This window comes from Martes martes (assembly GCF_963455335.1).
Source record: "Martes martes genome assembly, chromosome: 3".
In the NCBI taxonomy this organism is placed as follows: Eukaryota; Metazoa; Chordata; class Mammalia; order Carnivora; family Mustelidae; genus Martes; species Martes martes.
This window is the reverse complement of record NC_137890.1, coordinates 36698697-36722964: the sequence shown is the minus strand read 5'-3', so window position 1 is coordinate 36722964 and position 24268 is coordinate 36698697. Positions and strand designations below refer to the sequence as shown.

At 36.6% G+C, this 24268-nt stretch overlaps 1 protein-coding gene across 2 annotated transcripts in view; it reads right to left on the bottom strand.

Moving 5' to 3' along the window:
* The window catches only part of KLHL1 (kelch like family member 1), a gene marked incomplete at both ends in the record, with an annotated part of 369773 nt that overhangs the window by 24354 nt on the left and 321151 nt on the right, over positions 1 to 24268 (bottom strand). For both annotated transcript variants that reach the window (XM_080797852.1, XM_080797853.1), the window contains one exon: positions 2398 to 2610. In XM_080797852.1, the coding sequence (XP_080653978.1) occupies positions 2398 to 2610 (213 nt within the window). The remainder of the gene's footprint in view (positions 1 to 2397; positions 2611 to 24268) is intronic.

Here is a 24268-nt window from a genome sequence, read left to right as displayed (position 1 = left end):
TTGGCCATTTTTAGGAATCATTAAAAGAGGACCAGGATTACAGAAAATAGACTTGTAATAAGTCTGTCTTCCATTAAGAAAGTCTGTCTTCCGTTATGACACAAAACACAGTCCATAATTCACCTTTGAGAGTTTGAAGGAAGTAGGAGAACAAGATAGGATGACTAGAACAATAAAATATTTAATCTTTAAAAAGAGAAATAACAAGTATTTATAAATAGATTACTTAAAACTGTTTTAAAGGATCTTTTAAAATCTTACTTTAAATTCTTGTGAAAAAACTAACAGGGTTTTAAATATTAGTTGAAGGAAAAAAGGAGGGACATAAGAAAGAGAATAGGAGGGAGAAAGGATGGAAAAAATAAAATAAAAAAGAATGAAAGTAAGGCCAGAAATAAACCCAAAATTATATGGTCAGTTAATATTTGACAAAGAGGCAAGAATGTGTATTGGGGAAAGGACTGTGTCTTCCACAACTGGTATTCAGAAAACCAGACAGCAACATGCAAAAGAATGAAACTGGACCACTTTCTTACACCATACATAAAAATAAACTCAGAATGGATTAAGGACCTAAGTGTGAGACCTGAACCATAAAAAATCATGGAAGAGAACATGGGCAGTAATTGCTCTGACATTGATTGTAGCAACATTTTTCTAGTTATTACTCTTGAGGTGGAGGAAACAAAAGCAAAAATAAACTATTGGGACTACATAAAAATAAAAAGCTTCTGCATAGCAAAGGAAACCATCAACAAAACTAAAAGACCTAAACTTACTGAATGGAAGAAAATGTTTGCAAATGACAGATCTAATAAAGGGTTAGTATCCAAAATATATAAAGACCTTATAACACTCAACACCAAGAAAAAAAAATCCAATTAAAAAGTGGTAAGAAGACATGAACAGACATTTCTCCAAAGAAGACCTACAAAAGGACAACAGACATGAAAAGATGTTCAACATCACTCATACCACTCATCCTTGGGGAAATGTAAATCAAAACCATAATGAGATATCACCTCATATATGAGATATCACCTATCAGAATGGCTAAAATCAAACACAAGAAACAGTAAATGTTCCCACAGATGTGGAGAAAAACAGAACTACCATATAATCCAATAACCACACTAGTGGGTATTTACCCAAAGAATACAAAAAACACTAATTTGGAAGAATGTATGCATCCCTATGTTTATTGTAGCATTATTTACAATAGCTAAATTATGCAAGCAGCCAAAGTGCCCATCAATAGATAAATAAATAAAGAAGATATGATATATAGATATGATATATAAATGATATGATAAATTTATGATATACATATATACACACACATACATATGTGTGTGTATGTATGTATGTGTGTGTGTATGTGTGTGTGTGTGTGTATATATATATATATACATATATATATATATATAAAATGGAATATTATTCAGCCATAAAAAGAACTAAATTTTGCCATTTGCAGCAACATGGATGGAGCTAGAGAGTATAATGCTAAGCTAAATAAGCCAATCAGAGAAAGATACCATATGATTTCACTTATATGTGGAATTTAAGAAACAAAACAAAGGGGGAAAAGGAGGCAAATAAAAAAAAAAACAACTATAGGGAACAAATAGATGGTTATCAGGGGGAAGTGAATGGGGAATGGGTGAAATAAGTGAAGAGGATTAAGAGTACACTTATCCTGGGGCACCTAGGTGGCTCAGTTGGTTAAGCAGCCCACTCCTAATTTTGGCTCAAGTCATCAGCTCAGGGGTGTGAGACTGAGCTCCATGTTAGGCTCCATGCTGAGTGTGGAGCCTGCTTAAGAGTCTCTTTCTCCCTCTGTCTATCTCCCCTCCCTTTCTCTAAAAGAAAAAAAAAAAAGACTATACTTTTTTAAAAAGATTTTTATTTATTATTTATCTGAGAGAGAGAGAGCTAGATAGCACAAGCAGGGGGAACAGCAGAGGGAGAGGGAGAAGCAGGATCCCCGCTGAGCAGGGAGCCTGATGTGGGGCTGGATCCCAGGACCCTAGGATCATGACCTGAGCCAAAGACAGATGCTTAAAAGATTGAGCCACCCAGGTATCCTAAAAGTACACTTATCTTGATGAGCACTGAGTAATATACAGAATTGTTGAATCACTGTATCATATACCTGAAACTAATATAACATTGGATGTTAACTATGCTGGGATTAAAATTAAAAAAAAAAAAAAAAGAAGAATGAAAGTGTTGCGCATGTGTGTATGAGGGCGGGGGAGTGGGATAAAGACACAGAAGAGATTTAAAAAGCAGAATTTACCCTTCTTAAATTATGCAGTTTTTATAATCACTTGAATTAGGCATCAGTATAATTTACATTATTTCTCTCAGTATAACTGGGACCTTGGATCTTACCTTTCTACATAATCTAGTAACCGGGAACAATGATTTGAAGCAGGAGCATCATGACCTCCTACCGCGTAGAGAAACCCATCGCAGGTGGCCACTCCAACACCCCCTCTCCGCTTACACATTGGAGCACACATGTTCCACTTATTTGTATGAGGGTCATAATATTCCATTGAACTCAAACAGGAACTTCCATCACGACCTCCAACTGAATATAACCTAAAAACACAATCAGAAAAATAGGATTTAATACTATAGTCTGAATGACAAAAATGTAGAAAAGAAGTCTTTTAAAAATAAATTTTCTATCATCATATGAATCTTACATGTGTTTTAATAAGATTAGATGTGGAATTTTTGCTTTATCAGTGGACATTACGATTAATATATTGGTAAATAGAAACTGAAAAGTATAGTATTAAGTTGAAGTAAATGCATAGGAAGATATTATTATTTAGTATATAAAGTCATGCAGGTCTTAGATTTGCAAATGCATGCTCTGATATAATTTAGTAACTAAAATATGATGTTTAAACTGATTTCAAATCCTAGAGACTTTTTTTTTTTTAAGCTGTTTGTTTCTTTGAAAGCCTGCCATGATAAAATGTTTCTGACCGCCCAAGTGTGTGCTTTATGGTTGTAATGCCTCTTTGCTTGGTTACTCACAGTTATCTGCCAAATCTCAATCTTCAGTAAGTTGAAATTAATCAAGAGGAACATTTTAAAGAACATGTACTGGACAGTTTAACTTACAGAAGCACCCAGAAATGAAATGAAGAAGTTTTTGGCATCCTAAACACTTCATGAAATCTGAGCTTCATCTATTTCTGTGAAGATCTAACTCAAAAGAAGTATGCTATAATCATGAAGTATTATTAAAATTTAAATTTTTTTTTTGCAGAAATCTTACTTATTGAGTAAGTATCTTCACACAAGGCATCTTGCACAGTTCCTGGTATATAATTTATATATAAGAAAAGTATCCTTTTTTTCTGTCATTTTAAGGGAATTATTGACTTCAAGCTGCTCTTTTATGTATACACATTACATTTATAAAGTACAGTGTTGATTTATCTGAACCCAGCATTGCTAATGGAGTATTTCTGTGCAATAATATATCCCATATTTTCTTTCCCCAAAATCATTTAAAATGCTAATATACAAATATATAGCAAAATGTACATAGAAAGTAATGATAATTAAGCATATTGCTTACATTTGAGAAGTCAAATATTGAGCCTATTAGTATAGCCTTTTATTTATTTATTTTTTTAAATTTTATTTATTTATTTGACAGACAGAGATCACAAGTAGGCAGAGAGGCAGGCAGAGAGAGGAGGAAGCAGGCTCCCTGCTGAGCAGAGAGCCCGATGCGGGGCTCGATCCCAGGACGCTGGGATCATGACCTGAGCCGAAGGCAGTGGCTTAACCCACTGAGCCACCCAGGTGCCCCAGTATAGCCTTTTATTTGGAAATTAAATATTCCTGTAAAGTTCACAAGTTACAACATCAATGACTTCTTTAATATAATTATGTCTATTACAAACCACTATTCAGGAAGTCTCTTTCTTCTGTGTGAACCCTCCATTAATAAAATCCAGTAACACAGGGATTATACAAAAAAGAAATTTATATAATGCCTTGATAAAAATGACATAATATTTGACAATCCCTTTTGTAACATAAATGTTTGATGTATGGTAGCTCTTATTTTATAAATTACTTATGAAAGCCTAGGCTATGTTATCAGTGGGTTCTTTCATTTGGTACATGTCCCTTTTAATGTCTTTCTATACAGACTATATAGTATTATATAGGCTACAGAGGAACAATGCAGTTGCAACTACAGCAATTAATATAATGATTATATTAAGGCATAATTACTTGACAAGAGTAAATGCATTGAATTTTTCCTCAAAAATGAACTTTGAAAAACAAATGATAAAAATGTAATTTTTGTAAAACATAGTAGTGTTCTCTTGGACTGCTCTATGAATCTACTGTTAAAACTAATAGATGTATCTTAATACTTGAAAGATTCTGAAAATTGTGTACTCTACAAATAATATGGTATCAGCTAACATTATCTCTAATCCACTTACTCTGAAACATACATTTGCTAAGTGATTAAGAATTAAAATGAAAAAATGAATAATAACTATTACTATAATTATAGTTAAAGTTCTAAAAATAACCAAAGGGTAGAAACAATATACTCTCAAGCAGTTAGAATAAATGCTAGAATGTATGCATATAACTTCATGTACAATTATTTTCTCAGATCTCCCTTCATAAGCTGTTTAATCATGACTCAGGTTGATTCCCTGCTTTGCTTCACTACAATGACAAATTAGATGTTGAGAATCTGAGGAGCAGAGAAGAGTCTGATGCTAGACGTGAATGCACTGACAAGATAGGAAGTGGCAGCTGACAATTTCACAGCAAGAAAGGAAACGTGACATTTTAGAGTTGAAAGATGAGTGGAAATTTGTACGATGAAGAAATGGGGGAAAGCATCACATACAGGGAAGACATTATGTATAAAGACAAGAGGCAAGAAAGGTCATAGCAGATGATAAATAAAGAGTGGCAGGTATGTCATACTGATGGAAGGGGGGTTATGGAAGAGGGGAAAGGAGAGTTGCAGCAGTAGATGAAAAGACTAGGCTGAGAACACAGGCATTGATGCCATGCTGCAGAGCTGGGATTTCATTCTGAGGTGATGAGAAAAGGACAGAGAAATAACATTCTTAGGAATCATCAAGTACTTAGTTCAGTTTGCTGTGGATAATATGAGTTCAGTAAGATCCCTGATTTAACTGAACTCCTCTGAATTTTGCTGAGAAAGGCAAGAATCAGTCTTCCCCACTACTTTCCCTGACTTGCGTGTTTATTCAACACTCAGATGAATTTTACCTCAAGTTTAGTGACCTGGTCTCAGTGTTTTGAGACCTACTTGCCATGTGCCCATCTAAATGAGTGTCACACATTTCATATTCTAGAAAATAAAATATAGCAATTTCAGGAAACAAATCCTGTACTAGTTAGGATATGGGTTCAAATGTATTTAAAAGGGCTAGCATGAGACCCATCATGTTTTCACTTTAAAACATCTGTAGAATATGACCCTTTGTCAAGAATTGTGAGAAATCTGAATATTCTTTACTACTTGAAATCTAAGAAATTAGTCCATCATAGTTTTGTAGATGCTGGAGAAAGACAGGAGACTCCTAGGTCAGAGAACAATTGCTATTATTCACAGCAAACTAAGCACCATGATCTTCAAGTTCACATTGGTTCCTGTTGTCCACCCTCTACCTCAAAGCCCAATAGGACAAGAGAGGCTCAAGTAAATATTGCACATGCAGTGGGCCTTGGCCTTTCTCACATCTGAGGAACACTGAGTTGAAGAAATGCTAATTCTTTAAAGAAACCTGTCAACAAAGCTGCCCAAGTTTTGCTCTGAAGGGAGATGTTATCTTTATTATTCTGGTCAAGGGACAAATCTGTTCTCTGCCCCAAAGGAAGACACAGTCTCTATCTTCCTAGCTGTTTGATTTACAAATATCCTTGCAGGCAGTGTGAAAAAGTTGGCAGCACTTCTTACTTGGGAAATGTACAAAAATGCTAAAATCCCATTGTAGAATTCTCCGCAAACACTCTTGTCCTGAAGGCTGAAGGTAGCCCTATGTGTCACCACTATAGTTCAAACAACAGGACAAAGGAAAAGTGGAAAGAGTGTACCCTCTCCCTTTAAGAATCTTTTTTTTTTAATTCCACAAATTAATAAACAAAAAGCAGGAATCAGACCTATAAATACAGAGAACAAACTAAGGGTTGCCAGAAGGAAAGGGGGTGGAGGCAAAATTGGTGATGGGGAATGGGAGACACAGGCTTCCAATTATGGAATAAGTCATGAGAATAAAAGGTACAGCATAGGATATATAGTCAATGATACTGTAATTGCATTGTAAGGTGACAGTAGCTGTACTTGTGGTGAGCATTAAATAACAGAGAAATTAAATAATTACCTTTTATGCTGAAAACTAATGTAACAATGTATATAAACTAAACTCAAAATAAAATTAAATAAATCATCTTGTAAAAAGTTGCATATCTCACTTTTGTTATACCACTGACCAAACTTAGTTAATGGCAACAAGTAATTGATAAGGTGCTACAATATGTTATTTTTATTTTAGGTGGCCATATGCTTAGTTAACCAGTGAGTATTTATATTTCATGGGGCACCTGGGTGGCTCGGTGGGTTAAGTCTCTGCCTTTGGCTTGGGTCATGATCTCAGGGTCCTGGGATCGAGCCCTGCATTGGGCTCTCTGCTCAGCGAGGAGCCTGCTTCTCCCTCTCTCTCTCTCTCTGCCTGCCTCTCTGCCTACTTGTGATCTCTCTGTCAAATAAATAAATAAAATCTTAAAAAAAAAAAAAAGAAAAGAAAAAGGAGTGAATAAGTATTAGGAGACAATTAGAATTTTCTGACACAGAACTAGGTCTTTTCTAGCCCTATGTACTACTGTGCATTCTACCTAGATACCATTTTCCTGCATAGGCTAGATACCTCTCATTCATCTCTCAAACAATTCAGGAGTATCTCTACTAGAAAGTTTTTTCTGGTCCCGCTTTTTCTTTTTCCCAGAAAATTAACATTGTTTATAATCTGTATCCTAGGTAAAGTTATTTAATATTTGTCATACCTTATCAATAGTGCATACTTTGGGATGACTGTAACCAAACTCAATTCCCTCTGCCTGATACCATGGCAAAGGCCATCGCTGAAACATGGAGTATGCAGCAAGGGAAAGCTTTATTCTACAGGCAAACAAATGAGGAGACGAGAGGGCAAGCCTCAAGTCTGACCTTCTAAGAAGTAGAGTAAGGGAAATTTAAAGGCAGATGAAAAAGATCTGGTTAAAAACTGCACCTGAGAGTTGTCCCATTAACTCTTTGTTTACTAGTTTTAATCCTTACTGTCTTTTGGTCATTCCTCATTCTTGAAGGAATTGGGATGATGAACACTTTCTGCTGAAATGGAGGGAAGATTGGGGTTAGAAGAATGGGACATTTAGTTCCAGGTTGAAACCCAACATTCTATATTACCAAAGTTTTTGTACTTTGGTTATCACTGTATTTTATCTAGGGCCTCGGGGGAAGTTTGCTATAACCAAGAAGCTTGTTGTACTTACTGATTTCTTCAGACCACCTCTCCTAAATAGTAGTTTCAGGTCCATCAGAGGCTTGCTAGAACAAGCAGCATTCTTTTCAGTGTTTTCTTTGCTGATTGAGTATAGCAAACCTATGGATTCTTGTTCTTTGAGTGTGATGAATCCGTGGCTTAATTCCCTGTAGTTTCACTGAAGAAAGTAGAGTTGGTAGCACCTCATAAGGTCCTGTCCAACAAGGTTGGAGCTGGTACTCTAGGTGCTTGCTCTTCCAGATCTTAAATAACCCCAAGTCTCCAAGATTCAGGAGGTATAAGGGCACATCTCTGAGGTACATCATCCTGCTATACTGAATGTAACTGATAGTATCCAGTTCCCTAATGGGGACTTCTAAGTCATGAACGAGTGTAGAAAGAGCCCTCCATATAACATTTCATAGAAACTTAATTCAAGCCTGCTTCTAGGGGCCACTCTTACCCAAGAAGCTTTTTCCTAAGTTCAGTTGCTTTCTTGGTGTATCTTTGCCAAAAGTTCTTTTTTTTTTTTTTCTTCTCAGTTGGGTAGACTCTCCAGAAAATGTGTAATTTCCATTGAATGCCCAAGGCATGGGACCCTGCCTGTGTGACTTCTGCCACAAATGCTGCTCCATTCCATTGTTGCTCTGAATTATTAACAGCAATCCAATTCTAGGAATGATTTTGCTTAAGACTGTTTTGACAGTTTTGGAGGCCTTTTCTGAAGGTCATGGTAAGGCTTCAAACCAGCTTGCATAGGGATCTACAAATATTAGCAAATACTAAAAATCACCTGTTGTTTATGGTATCATGATAAAATCTACCTGCCACCCTTCTCCAGGTTCAGTGCCTCCAAGTGCTAGGGAGGATTTAATGTTAAAACCTATTTAACTATTAGGGCCTGCTTAGCCAGAGTGACTCCATATTGCCTAGGTAGCCATATTGTGTTTACATCCACGGACTTCATTCTGGGAATAAACACCCCTGTAGTTCCTGGTATCGGTTCCGGTTATCGATTCCAGGAGTAAACGCCTTAACAATAGAAGCCATGTACCTTGGGTCTGTGGTTATGCCCTATAAAACCAGCCTGTGAGATCAGGACGGGGTCGCTCTCTTTGGAGGCAGTCCTGGCTGGTCAGTCTGACTTCTAATGCTTGGCAAAGAATAAAGCTTTGCATAACTTTCACTTTGTCTCGGTCTCGTTCCTTTGATAATGGACCCCAACATTCTGTGGGCTCATCCTTGATCAAACGATGAGAACTGAGTCAGCATCAGAATTTCTGGGAAAAGCCTCCAGAGGTAAGATCTTGAGATTTTATTCTGCAGGATCTGGTCTGTCTGTCTAGTTGCGGAGCTCCAGGGTATAGCCACCGGGGAGAAGCTGGATGCAGCATTGCTCCACAGGGCTGGAGTGGATGCGGGGACACCCCATCCCTCCACTGGGAGATTGTCAGGGGGTATGGGTCCCCCTAGGCAGTCAGGGGACCGAGAAAATCCCCACCAGCAGGTGTTTGCAAGGGACTGAGAAAATCCCCACCGGCTGCTGGGTCTGTGGTGGTCTTTGTCTTGTCTTTTTGTTGTCTGTTATGTTGTTTGTTGTGTTTGAAGGAATTGGGGCAAGCAGAGAGTAAGGGGACTCTGGCTTTTATCTCTCCATTTCTCATAATAGATGTGGGGCTTCTCCCTTACTCATTTCTTATGTTAATGGCTATAACTGGAGCCAACTATGGTTAATCTAACTTGAGACAGAGATTTTAAGGAATATTCCCAAGCAGCTGCCAAAACTCCCTTTGTTTTGGGGAAATTCCCTGTCTTCTCTGGCCCAACATGGACTGCCTAACCCCTCCCCTTGCTGGTGGGAAAGCATGGCGTCTGCTCCTCTGTTGAAGCTGATGAGATCTAAAACTGGAAACCCTTTCTTTGCCTTCTGGCAGCACTTTGTTCTTCTGTCTCCCCCTTCTGTTTCTGTACCAACTTGGGTGTGGCCTGCATAACTGGCCTCTAGACCATCCTCGGTGCTTCCTGCACCACGGCCCCTGCCCTCTTCACTGTCAAGGAGCAAGAAGAGCAGCTCCTGTACCTAACACCCCCCCCCCCCACTCCAGATCTTCCCACCCATGTCTCAGATAAACATTCAAAGTGGAGTGGGCCCAGGTGGAACGTAAATCAGCTTTTGAGCTAAGTTAAGTTTGTTGGTTAAATTAAGATAAACATATCTTTAAAGTTACAGCAGTAAATGTGAAACTTCAATCAAAGTTTACTGAAGGTCAAATAAGCTCATGTTATTTGTTCAAATCTGTTAGCAAAAAATAACTGAACTGATGGTGAATTGTCTGTCTCAAAGTTTTAATGGGTAATTGTTAAAATAGCTTTCAAAGTCTTTGGTAACCTGAAAGTTTAAAGTTTTGGTTGGATGACAAATGGAATTAAATTATGAACATCTAGGTCTTAACCAAATAGGATAAAGTACTAAAACATTGAGTATTTGATGTAGGTTTGTGCTTTTGACTTTTTACTGCAAAGAAACTAAGAATATTTAAATCTGTTGGTAAACATGTTTTGCACTTAACTGATTGATAAATTTGCCGTCTACAGAATTCTTTTGTAACTGTTCACAATTGGTTAATACTTCACCATCACTAGAGACTGAAATGTTTCTAAGAATAGAAAATTCTGCTAACTGTCACTAAGTCTAATTGAAGTAAGGGAAACAACCCTATATGTAAAAAAGTAGGAGATACATAAGAAAGATAAGGAATGGGAATACATTTTGTTAAAGATAAAAGGTAATTTTTTCCTAAATGAGATGGTTGTTTGAAAGGAAATGGCTTGGGACAAAACCTGGATGCAAAAGAAAGTTGTAAAAGGTTTGTAAAGGGAAATTTTCAGAAAAGAAATTTTAGGTATGGTCAGGACAGACTAAGATTAAAATGAATTTTAAAATGTAGCACATCAGAATGGTAAGTACACATGAAAAAATGACTCTATGTATTCTAGACTACCAAAAGAAAAACGCCATAAAGTTTTTATTAAAAGTTTTAATGTCTGAAAAAACAGAGGGAAGGCAGTTGACTGATGACCGATAGTAAGTTTAGAAAAACTGTACACACACAAAAAAAGAGGACCTAAAAGAGTAAGTAGTTTTGTCTTAAAGTAAAAATGTCTGGTTGCACCAGAACATGAAAGGAAATAATAAAAACTAAACTTGAGGGTATATAATAAGTTGTAGAAGTCTTGGGGAAAGTGACTTTTATTTGCCTTGGTTTATAGGTTTGAAAGGAAACAATGAAATATGTTGAAAATTTGATCATATTAGATCAGTTTTGAGGGATTTATTCTCAAGAAGGGGGAAAAAAAGACTAATAAATCTTTTCCTGTAAAATGTTTCTGTTCAAATGAGGCATAGTACTTAAGGAAAGAAGACTAAAGCCCTGTGTCATGGCAAATCTATATTGGTGATCCACTCAAGTAAATGTTGACTATTATGTAAACTAAAAAGACATTGGTATAAAAAAAATCTGCTTTCTCTCTGTTCAAAAAGACAAAGTTTTCTTAGATTAATTAATCTGCTGTTAAAAAGAGAATGTAAATAGTTTTCTCTTTGCCTGCCCAGAGAAACCAGTTTCTATGTTTTGTTTTATCAGATCTTAAACATCTGTAATCCTATTTAGGCATGTGCTTTAAAACTTAGATTTTAGCAATTGTGTACAAGATTTAAATTGTAAATGAGATCTCTTTGACTCATAAGGCTTTTCCTTGGTATGCTAAGTTACTCAGAAAGTACTGCTAAACCAATGATAAACCTTGGGTTATATTTGGGTAAATGCTGTAACTACTCTAGAGGTTCTAAACATTTCCTAAAATTTTAACCTTTTGATAAGGTCATCACTTGATATTGTAATTATTAAAATGTTATGTGTCACAGAAGTAACCTGATTTTCTTGCCAATTAAATTGTAAACTCTCATCTCATCAGTTCTTTAACCATGTCTATTCTGAGTTTTTGTCATTTATAATTGTTCTAATTCTCTTGTAAAATGAATTCTGCCTTAAAGAAGATTCATATAAAGGACTTTCAGGACAAATACAGGTATTTGATATGTTAAAAATCATAGAACTTAAATGGGTAAGAATTTCCAGAAGTAAAAGCTGCATTCATACTAAACCAGAATTAGTAACATGGGACTAAACAAACTAGAAGATTATAATCTTGTATCTGTTATTTTAAACATTACTGGTTCTCTAATGTTTGCTCTTCCAGACTAGAGAAACTTTTTTCTTAAGTTATCTGTGACTTACAGAAATGTAAAAATATTTATTTGTAAACAAAGCATTCAACTTTTCTCTCTATCCAAACCTTCTGAAACTCAAAAGGTCTCAGCAAGTATTCTTTCTTCCATGACAATCAGTCATTTGCATAAGTTCAATAAGAATCTGTTTTCCTTATAGCAGGACACCATTGGAAACACTGGTTATTTTACCAAGGCTTAGACTGGAATGTCATACTTGAGAAAGACTCGGATATGACCAGACAGCTTAAAGGAACTGAGGTTGACTTTATAACACCTGGAGCCATAAAGCCCCTTGAAACTGTTGGCCCGATACCTTGCTTACAGAGTTCCCAGCAGCCTCACCAAGTGAGTAAAAAATGTCACTTCCTTTCAGGTGCAGGAACCTCAGGATACATTGGAACCTCGGGAAGAGGAATTCACCCAAATTGACTGGTATTGCAGGCATGTCTGATGACAAGTATATGGCTTGGCTTCTGGCCTGAAGAGGCTATTACAAGTTCAACCTAGAGATTCCTTATAAGAAGTTCCAGCAAAGCAGATTCTAAAAGATCTATATAATCACACTCACTGTTCTTGCTGAGCTTATATAAATAATTAGGCCAAATTTGTTAAAATTGGACTTGTTTTTCAAATAAATTAGTCCTGATTTGGCTATCTCTGGAAATGAGGGTTATTTTAGAGAAAAAAATTATGTTTCAGTAACACACCTTTGTGGATATTAAGTTCTAGATTTTGTTGTCCTTAAATGTTTGTTTACCTAAGCTAGACAACTTGACGTAAACTTCAGAGAAGTTGCACAATAGCTTGTTTAGATGATCTTGCCTAATATTCTGTAGGGATAATAAAAGAACCCATTGGACACAAATATATGTTAGTTTTTATGAATACCTTTTCAGACTGGGTAAAGGCTTTTTCTGCCAAACATGAGACAGCAGGAATGGTAGCCAAAAGCTACTAAAAAAAAAAAAAAAAAAAAAATTCCTAGGTTTGGGTTGCCTCTCACAATCGGGTCAGACAAGAGCCCTGCATTTGTGAGTTCTGTCTCACAGGCATTAGCCAATGCCATGGGCACTAATTGAAAACTACTCTGTGCCTACCAGCCCCAGAACTCTGGACAAGTAGAGAGAATGAACTGGACTCTTAAAAAGACCTTGACAAAGTTAATTCTGGAAATTGGCGGTGGATGGGTGGATCTCCTTCCCTTTGCCCTCCTTAGGGTGTGGTATATACCCTACTTAAACAAGGTTACCCCATTCAAAATAATGTTCAGGAGACTCCCTCCACTCTGCCCACAGCTACAAGAGATTGCCCTAACAGAAATGACTGATCAGTCTGTACTCCAGTCACTGTAGGCATTACGGTCTGTCTTAAAAAGAGCCCATGCAGGGATCCGAGCTGCCTACACTGAGACAGAGATGGAGGTGAAACCACATCCTTACCAACCCAGAGACTTGGTTGGGATATGCCACTCCCAAGTGGGAAACTTGAAGCCTCGTTGGAAGGGACTGTTTACTGTCATCCTATGGAGGACCTGAGGGATTCCAACATCTTACTGCAGGAATAAAATGGACAAAGCATGCGGTTCCCATCCTAATTCCAGCACTAGTTGTGGCAGGGATAGTAGGGTCCACAGCAATAGGAACCACAGCTTTAATAAAGGAGGGCTTAACATACTATTCCTAAAAAAGGAGGGGCTCTGTGTAGCCCTGGGAGAGGAATGCTTCTTCTGGGTATTAATGCCCTAATGTCATTTGTACAAAAAAAAAAAAAAAGGAATTGGGGAAATAAAAATGTTAGTCCTACAAACTCAATATAACCCCTTACAATAGGAAGACATAAAACTGGCTGAAAAGTCAAGGAATTGACTAATCTCCAAAGGAAAGGGGGGGAATGTTAGGGCCGATTTAATGTTAAAACCTGTTTAATTATTAGGGCCTGCTTAGCCAGAGCGGCTCCATATTGCCTAGGTAGCCATATTGTTGTTTACATCCACGGACTTCATTCTGGGAATAAACACCCCTGTAGTTCCTGGTATCAGTTCGGGGTATCAATTCCGGGAGTAAACGCTTTAACCATAGAAGCCACGTACCTTGGGTCTGTGGTTATGCCCTATAAAACCAGCCTGTGAGATTGGGACAGGGTCGCTCTCATTGGAGGCAGCCCTGGCTGGTCAGTCTGACTTCTAATGCTAGGAATAGAATAACTTTCACTTTGTCTCAGTCTCGTTCCTTTGATAATGGACCCCAACATAAGTTGTATACATTTTAAAGCTGGTGAGAGCCCAGTCTTAGGATTGTTTTTACTGCAGGGTCACATTTTTTGGACAGTTCTCTAAAGACTGGGACCCGCAATATAATTCCAGATCCATTGAAAAATAGCATCATACCCATAATGGATGCTTTTGGTGAATACGGTTAATCATTTCTTCTGTTAGATGTTCTGGGATAAGGAATCAATGTATTTCCAGCTGGTTTTAATGCCAAAATGGTGTCCAAACCCCATTCCTTAGCTCTTCTGAGGTCCACCAAGGAAAACTGAGGTTGTTATTTAGTTACATCTATGCCTGGTACTAAAATCATTACAGAGAGCTTTGGGCTTTTTGTATGGACTGCCAGTTTGGCAGCTTGATCTGCCTAAATGTTCTTTTGGGCAATTGAACGGTATAATTTCTGGTGTCCTCAACAATGGACAACAGCTGATGGGTCACCATTGCATTCAGATCTTCACTGTCTTTGATCCATAAAGCTGTCCCATCCATAAACATTTCAGTGTCTGGATTTTCCAATGGTAGAACCATCTAATTAGGATGGCTGGAATAAACTTACTCAGTTATCTATGGGTCTCTGGTAATCTTTCTGAGTGGCTAGACAGCAATAGGCATGAAGATCATCTAACATGGGCCATGTGGACATTTTTCTCTAAAGTTTACCTCAAGTTGTTAGGTTCAGTTTCCAGGGCTTCAGGAAAAATAGAGCAGTTTTAGTTCTAGGTGATTCCAAGTCAAGAGAATGGGGAAAAAAAAAAATTGGACACAGTGGTTTGGAGAGTCTTGTCAGATATTTGAGAAAACCAGAAGAATTCAGGATCCAGTCATTTTTTAGGCAAACAACAAACACTCTAAGACAGCTAATCAGGGCTAGAATCTCATATCCACAAAGGCGTGTTACTGAAACATAATTTCTTTCTAAAATCACCCTCATTTCCAAAGATAGCCAAATTAAAACTAATTTGTTTGTAAAATAAGCCCAATTTTAACAAACTTGGCTTCATTATTTACATAAGCACAATAAGAATAGTGATTGGCCATATAGGTTTTTTTTCATTTGTTTGTTTTGTTTTGTTTTCTTTTGTCTGCTTTACTGGAAATGCTCATAAGGAATTTCCTAATGAACTTATAACAGTCTCTCAAGGCTAAGAAGCCAAGCCAAATACATGCCATCAGGCTTTAGCCATAATACCTATGTATTTGGGGAATTCCTCTCTCCTATAAGTTCCCAAAATATCCTGAGGTTCCTGTATATGCCAAGAAGTAACCTTCTTTACTCTCCTGGTAAGGCTGCTCGGAGTCCTATAAACAAAGTACCACTTTCTAAGGGGCTTCATTGGTTCCATAAAGTCAGCCTTAGCTCCTTAAAATTATCTGATCATATCTGAGTCTCTGAATATCTCCCTAAAATATGATTGATGACTCAAAACCTTGGTAAAATAGCCAGTATTTCTAATTGTGTCCTCTCATAAGGAGATTGGACTTACTGAACTTATGCAAATAAAAACATTGTCATGAAAATATAAGAATAAACACTGAGAATTTTTTTTTTAATTTTGGAAGGATCATAAGATGAAAAAGATAAATGTTTCATATTTATTTACAAAGAAATATTTTCCAAATTTCTGTAAGTCATAGATAGCCTTAAATCTGGAAGAGCAAACAGTAGAGAACCAGCAATGTTTTAAACAAGAGTCTCTTTGAATACAGATTTTCCATTAGTTCTAGAAATTCTTACTTTAGTTTTGTGATCTTAAAGGTAACAGAGACCTGTATTTGTCATTACAGTGGAATTCTGTAACATGCAACACTTTAATAATTAAAATTGCAAGTGATAATTATACCAGAATCTTTCAAAGCCTTAGGGATTCTGTATAATTTCTAGAAAAGTTATAGCATTCAACCATAAAATAAAACTTAAGAAGGATTATCATCACTTATTTGACAGTGCTTCCCATGTAATTTGATGTCCCCAAAAAATAAGCTTAGTACAAAATACTTCATTTAGAAGTTGAATTTTGGGAAGTTTGTGAAATATCATGAGGTTTTAAAGCACGTGCTTAAATAAGATTACAGATCATCACAGAACTTAATGATGATCTATTTAGCCAAGGTGGAAGTAAGAGATTCTAAAGACAAATGCAGAGGGTTACATAGTTGTTAAAAACAAAAAACAAAAAACAAAAAAAACTTAGCTCTTTTAATATTGAGAAGATTCAACTTTAAGTAACCAATGGCTTAATAAAGACAGAAATACAGAAACATATTTTTTTTCTAGGCAGATTAAAGAAAAACCTTTGTTTACAGTTTAGACTAATAATCTAAGGAAACTCAATAGAAAAACCAAATTCCAGTTTTATATTGGTGTATTTATGATATCAAAACTCCTTTATTCCATCAAGAGGAATTTTTAAAAAAAATGTATGTTGTCCCTTCTTTATTCCTTCCTGTCATCTCCCATGTTGACATATACTTATTGAGACAAGGACATCCAGGGCACTGCATGGATTTGAGTTCTTCCATAGATGCTCTGATGTGCTGACCAGAATCTCTGTCAGGAATGAAGGACTCTCAGTTGTAAGAATGCTGCCAACAGTCCTCAGTTCTCAGAGGCTATCAGGGATCGCCTGGACTAAAGACAGCTGCCTTGCCAAGGGCATGCCCTCTGTGCAGGTGGTCACTTCCTAGGACTGTTATAAAATCCCAGCCCTTTTGCCTGAATTTAGGAGCGTTCTGAAGGGTAATCCAACTTTTGGAGTTCCTTAGAGAACTAGTTAAGGCTTCTGTTGATACTGTGTCACTGCTCAACTTCTGCCCCACCTTGCTCTCTTACATTTCCTTCTCTTCCCTAATAAACTGATTTACATAATCTTAGTTAGTCCGGACCACATACAAAATTCCTTTCCAAAGAATCCCTTCTCAACAAACCTTCTACAGCTCTCCTTTTTATATTAGGACAGATTTTGTCCTAAGTTTACCATCTTTAAATAACCAGTCTCATTGCCCTTGCCTAAATGGCTGTTTCCCTTAGTATTTCCATTATTCAGTTACATTTATTAAAATTACTTACATCTGTTTATTCTTAGATTACTCATACAACTTCATGAGGCATTAGACAAACTTCATATTTTTTTTTCTTTTCTGACAGATTTTGCAATGGAGATAACATGAACTTAATTGACTTTCAGTAAACAGAGGCAGTAAAAATTTCATATGTAATGTTGATAATTCTAAAGACATGTCCATTTTAATTAAAACAACCTTAATTTAGCTTTAATATTGAATATCTTCCAAGATCATGTGAACTTGCAAAACAACAGTTTCAATCTTTGAGTTTTAGAATGCCCCATTTTTATAAGTGCTTACCTTTGAATTGACTAAGTAGAGCTCTTTTACAGATTAATTTTAGCAAGGCCATCCAGAGAGAGAGAAGATATCTCACATTTACGAAAGGCATAGAAACATATGTAAGTATACAAACAGGATGCAAACAACATGTTAAAGGTCCACTTTTCAATATCTCCCTTTTATCACATAAATCTAATTACAATTTATGGACCTATTCATTGGCCATTTTTCTCTGGAGTCTAATAAATACTGTGGCCAGCACTGAAAAAAAAAAAAAAAAAGATTGTCCTGTTTTGGACAGAGGGCTGCATGAGGGGATCAAGAGGTCACTCCCCATTCTCCAGTGAGAACAAGGCTGTTTTTACCATAAGCCACAGCAGTAAACAAACCAAATGAAATCCAGAGCACCTCTGTGAGGGCTGGTTCCTCCCTAAAAGTCAGAACTTCGCCTGCTGAACCAAATGGCTTCCTAGCTAGCCTTTTCTTAAGCAAGAAAAGGAGGCCAAGAGAACCAAAACTCTGTACTTGGAGGTAACCAAATGGGCGAAAGAATCGAAGCCAAACTAAACAGGAGAAAGAAGTGAACTCACCTCCAGTTGCACGGGAAATACTCACCAAGGGATGTCTGTCCAAACTGAAACCCAAACCATATCCTTGCCACAGTAGAAATGGGACCCCCCACCGCCACTCCCAAGATGGTCCATAGGACAAAGGGTCTAGGCTGCTTTTGAGACTTATCACCAGACTCCTGTTAGTGGCTGGAAACTTACAAACCACAGCAAAGAGCTCCTGCCTGGCTCACCAAGATTGTAACTGAACCCAAGTTCTTCTGCCAGGTATGCAGCAGACAGTCACCAAGACATGGCATATGCAGCAAAGCAAGGCTTTATTCTAGAGGCAGCCAAACAAGGAGACAGGAGGGCAAGTCTCAAAACTACCCTTCTGAAGGATGTTAAGGAGATTTAAAGGCAGAAAGTCTGGGTAAAACATTGTAGCTGCTCTTAGTAATATGCAGTTGAGAGGAGTTCCGTTAACCACTTGGTTATCAGTTTCCTGGCTATAGAAATTGCTTCCTAGACCATTGTCTCCATATTTGAAGGTTTTGCTGATGAAGTCTTCGGAATTAAATAGAATTTTCACTCAGTGTATTGTTACTACATGTTCAGATATCCCTTTCCTTGTGTAATAAAAATATAAGAATTCCACAACCCTTACTGGATAAAACTTTTGAAGCAACTCCCTGGATCCAGAACTCCGTTTGATTCTGTGTTTCTCAATTGACCGGAGAACTCTTAGTCTGATCCCGAGAGCGTGCTGCTGTCAGGATACTCCAGCATCTGTCCTTCAGTGAACTTTTTCTCGAGAGGTTCTTGTTAGGGTATCTGATGGTATGGTGAGCAGAATTTCAGTAAGCTTAAGGGCCATCTGGGTGGCTCAGTGGGTTGAGCATCTGCCTTTGGCTCAGGTCATGATCCCAGGGTCCTGGGCTCAAGCCGGGTGTCGGGCTCCCTGCTCAATGGGGAGTCTGTTTCTCCCCCTGCTTGTGCTGTCTCTCTCTCTCACTTGCTCACTCTCTGTCTCTCTCTCAAATAAATAAATAAATAAATAAAATCTAAGAAAAATAATTTCAGTAAGCTTACAACAGGTTATATGACTGCTCTTGTTCCTGCTCGCTATGAAATGTGGCAAATGCAGTCTGAGAGTTGCTGCCATTGTGACACGGCTTGTAAGCAAGGTTGCGTGGGGAAATCTGATAGCAAATACTTACCTTTATTTATTAGAATGTGCTTGTTCCTTCTAAAGAAACCTCTACTTGTAAACATGCATATTGAGTTAGGTCATTTAACCACACTCCAAAACTTGGTCAAATTCACTAACCTAATACCTGGCAGAAATGGTCTCTACTACCTTCATCCCTCCATGCCCATGTTTCCTTGCCAGCTCCCACCCTACACCTATTACAAGTCTGCATTTCCTTCCTTTGATGTTTCCAGTTTTCCTCTAATATCATGTAAGCTCTCTGAGGGCAGGTTTGCTTTATTTTCTTTAATGTATCACCGTAGCCAGTACATGTTTGTATATATTTAGTTTGTGTGTGTTTTTTTTTTTTTTTTTTTTAATGAATCAAGTATTGGTTTCCAATTCTTGAGAAAGGGTGATTCATCTATGGAATCTGTCAAAGAAAAAGCATCTATGTTCCCCTGAAATAAATTTTTTTTTAAAGATTTTATTTATTTATTTGACAGACAGAGATCACAAGTAGGCAGAGAGGAAAGCAGAGAGAGAGAGGGAGAAGCAGGCTCCCGCTGAGCAGAGAGCCCACAACCTCAGGACCATGACCTGAGCCAAAGGCAGAGGTTTTAACCAACTGAGCCACCCAGGCACCCCCTGAATTAAAATTTTGACAAAAGGCAGAGAAAAGTATTAATCATGTGTCTTGGGGTCACAAAAGAAGGAAAGATTAATTTTAAATGGGTGAAGTTAAAAAAAAAAGTTGATGGAATGGTACAGATTAAACTAGGCTTCAGATAATGGAAAATAATATATAAACGGTGTCATTTACATTTTATTTAGGTAAAAGAAAATCTTAATGTATTTTTAATACTTCCTGACATTATTGTTGTCAAGTGTAATAAACTGAATCCTTTTAGTATTGCCCTTGCCAGATGGCATTTAATGCACATAGAGAACCATAGTTGTGTTAGGCTGAAATTGTGTCACTTTGGAAAGATTTCAGAGGTATCCACAGATCAGGTGCAAATCTGAGGAGAAAATTTAAGTGGACAGTGAGCAATGCATAGCCACAAGTTATTGGGGAAATAACAATGAAAAAGAAATGGAACTAGAGAGATCAGCCTGTGAAAGGAAACAATTGTTTGGACCATGTTGCCGTGTTCCAGTGATCTGAGCGATTCAGTACGACTGGGACATAGGACTCTAAGGCAGTTGGGAAGAGCAGAGACGGGAGAAAGTCTCAATCCTAAAAGATACTGAATTCCAGACTGAGGAGAATCTGGCAGCGGCCATGCTCAATAGGGAGCCCAAATGAATTGTCTGCTATTGCTCTGCATTCTAGTTCTGAGGCATGGTTTATCAAATAGCCCCTTTGAACTCTTGGGATACATTATATCCAGTCTACTAGTGTGAGGAGACTCCAATAATTTTATAGTTTCCTCAAAAAATTATCAGTTATTCTTCGGCCAGAGTGATCTTTATAAAATTAAAATGCGACCACATCACTGTCCTTTCTGACTTTTTTTTATAACATCTTTACCTTAGCTAAGTTGTTGTATACCCTGGGGCCTTTCTATCCAGTCCTTGGGGCCACTGTCTCTCATGTTACAGTCAAACTTAACTTTTCCTCCTTTGCTTTTCACACTTGGAGACTTGATGCAAATTGTTCCTTTTCAATACAGTGCTCCCCCACTTTCTGGAAATCTGTTAAATCAATCAAGTCCTATACGTATATATGTATATGTGTGTGTGTGTGTGTGTATGTGTATACATATATACATATGTGTATTATATATGTGTATATATGTGTGTATATGTGTGTATGTATGTATGTATATATGTATACATACATACATGCACACACATATATATACATATACACATATATATGCATATACACATATATATACATATACACATATATATACACATACACACACACACACACACACACACACACACACACACACACATATATATCCCCTACCCCAGGAGAGAAATGATGAACTTCCAAAGTGTATTACTAGTCCCAAGTGGGACTCAGCAAACACGCGTTTGTTTTTTTAGACTTATGTGTGACTCTAAGATAATACAATTTTAATACAAATTGCTTTTCATAAAAAATGTTATACAATTTGGGTTTCCATCTTTAAGAAAAAGAATATCAAAGTTTGAATAAAAAAAAAATATAGGCTCTTTCTTGGAAGGCACCTTGCAAATGACAGGCCCTAAGGTTTAAATTACTGTGCCAGATATTGGGACATACTGGAGAAAACAACAGGCATTGATTCCTCTTATGATTCTTCAAGCTGTATAAGCTTCAGCCTGCACAGAAATTGCAACTGCCCCATGAGTATTATTAACATGACGTTTTGAACGCATAAGTGGACTCAGTTTAGCCGTGGTGAGTCATGAAGCAAACCCCGCTGTTTTTGTCTGTTTTGCAGGTTCTCAAGGGTCTGTCGCATACATTTATTAAAATTCAAGCCAATTTATGGATGTGCTTAGGCAGTATCAGTATCTGCTTTTTGAACTAACTCAGGAAATAAAGAGAAGCAAACAGAATTACTGATTAGCTACAAAGTTTGAAAGAATCAAGCAGGAAGCAAAGAAAAAGCAAAAAGAATCACTGGTACAGATAGCTGGGGATTCTAAGGTTTTGTATGGCCAATCACCACAGCACAATGTCTAGCCATTGTTTTGTTGTTTTTTTCCCATTTATCAAGTAAGTCTGTTGGCTGTGCTGGCATAAGATGTCATATCTTATATACATAGCTTACTCTGTCTTATTGGGAGACTAAACCAAAATGTTTCATGAAATTGATATAATTTTTGCCCTTGAATTTATCAGAATACACTCATTAATTTTAAGCCAAGAACCAATTTATTTTCTTTTTTTAAGATTTTACTTATTTATTTGAGAGAGAGAGAGAGAGAGAGCATGAGGGAGGGAAGAGGCAGAGGGAAAGGGAGAAGCAGGCTCCCCACTGAGCAGAGAGCTTGAGACAGGGCTTCCATCCCAGGACCTTGGGATCATGACCCGAGCCAAAGGCAGACTCAACCCACCGAGACACTCAGGTGACTCAGGAACCAGTTTCTTATTTTTCTATAACAAATGGTGTCATAAAGAATCTAAACTTAAGAGGGCTGTTCACTGGCTTTTATTTGTCTTAATTGGGAGAATTATTCAAAACAGTCTTTAGAGAGGCAACAGTCAGGTTACATGACACATTAGTGAGATGTGAAAGCAAACAAGAGGAAAAAATCATGTCAGTAGAGATGAGAAAAAGATAAACAACTGTCAGAAGGTGATGTTGAAACAATTTTCTGCTACGGGTCTGAACGTGAAAGGTCACTTTCTAGTAATTATGTTTCTCTCTGAGTAAAACAGGAAAAGCAACTAGACATTAATAGATAGTCATCAAACCACAGAATTTTGAGGTCATTAAATGACACCCAGGAGAAAAAAAAAAGATACTCAAAAGAGAACTATACTATTTTGATTTTAAAGGAAAAAGACTATTTGAAACTTAAATCATTTGAAACGTTTTTGTAGAATAGGCTTAAATTTGGAAAAAAATGTACTCAATTAAAATGTGACAATTTCAAGAATAAAAACTAAGATTAAATGCTTTCCCACTGTGATATTTGTTATGAAGAATGGTATTTGAGTAAAAGAGGATTTCTTAAGATATTACATAACCTAGCTGACCAAAAAATACAAGGACAAGAAAAACAATCCAAATAATGAATTCCGTGGATAGCCAATTTAAAAGTCAACTTGAAGGGTGCATTAGAAGAAAGTGGAAAGATAATTTAGTTATAATAACATGTGAAAATGTGTATAAAACTGTTCATTAAATATTTGATTTGCTAGATTTTTATCCCACCCTTTTCTGATTGAGTTTGGAGAAGATATGTAACAAAATACACATATATTAAGATATTTCAAAGTAAAGTATTAGGGAAAGTTCACAAAGCTATAATGTAAGGTAATTATTAGGGATCTAGAATAAGATAAGCAAAGTATTAAAATTTTAATAGAGAGAGGTGCATGTATGTTGCAGAATACATAACAGAATAATGCAGCAATTGAATAAGATAAAGAAGGAGTAGATATTTGTCATCCCTGTTGAACAGATTTGCTCTATCAATGAGATATACATTTTCTAAAGAATGCAAGGAATGAATCCATTAGCATTAAATATAAGTGGTAAGGAAAAGTCACTAATAAACAAATGGACTATTTCTTATAAATAAATATCAGGAAAAGCAAAAAGGCAAAAAAGACCTATGCTTTCTTGCACAGAAATTATGAACATTAACATCCAAGAGAAATATTCATTTTATTATGGTAAGTTTTACTATTCGTGAATAGATTTGCTTGCAAGAAAGTTTTTTAAAAAAATATACTTAATGGGGACGCCTGGGTGGCTCAGTTGGTTAAGCTGCTGCCTTAGGCTCAGGTCATGATCCTAGGGTCCTGGGATCGAGTCCCACATCAGGCTCCTGGCTCAAGGGAGCCTGCTTCTCTCTCCGCCTCTACCTGCTTGTTCTCTCTCTCTCTGACAAATAAATAAATAAATAAAATATTTAAAAAAAAAAAAAAAAAAAAAAAAAAAAAAAAAAATATATACTTAATGTTGAGTAATGTGAAATTTTACTATTTCCAAAATAAGTGTTTTTTAAGTAAAAATATTATAATGCTTAAAGAAAAATAGTCCTTTTAAAAGAAAAGGTAAATGTAGGAGAAAATTATATTAATAATACATATTCTCTATTTAATAAAATGACTATATTAACACAAATGAAAAAACATCTCCTATGATTGCTATTGGTGTAACAGAATTTTATATATATATATAAATAAATATATGCTATATATATTTATATATACACACACATATATATATATATTTTTTTGGTAACAGAATTTTTAAGAATCTGTTGAGAGGAGTGGGGAATGTAATGTATCTAATTCACATAGAAACAATTTTAAGAAATATCCTTTAGATAATTTTCAAATGAGATGAGATGGAAGGAGGAGCT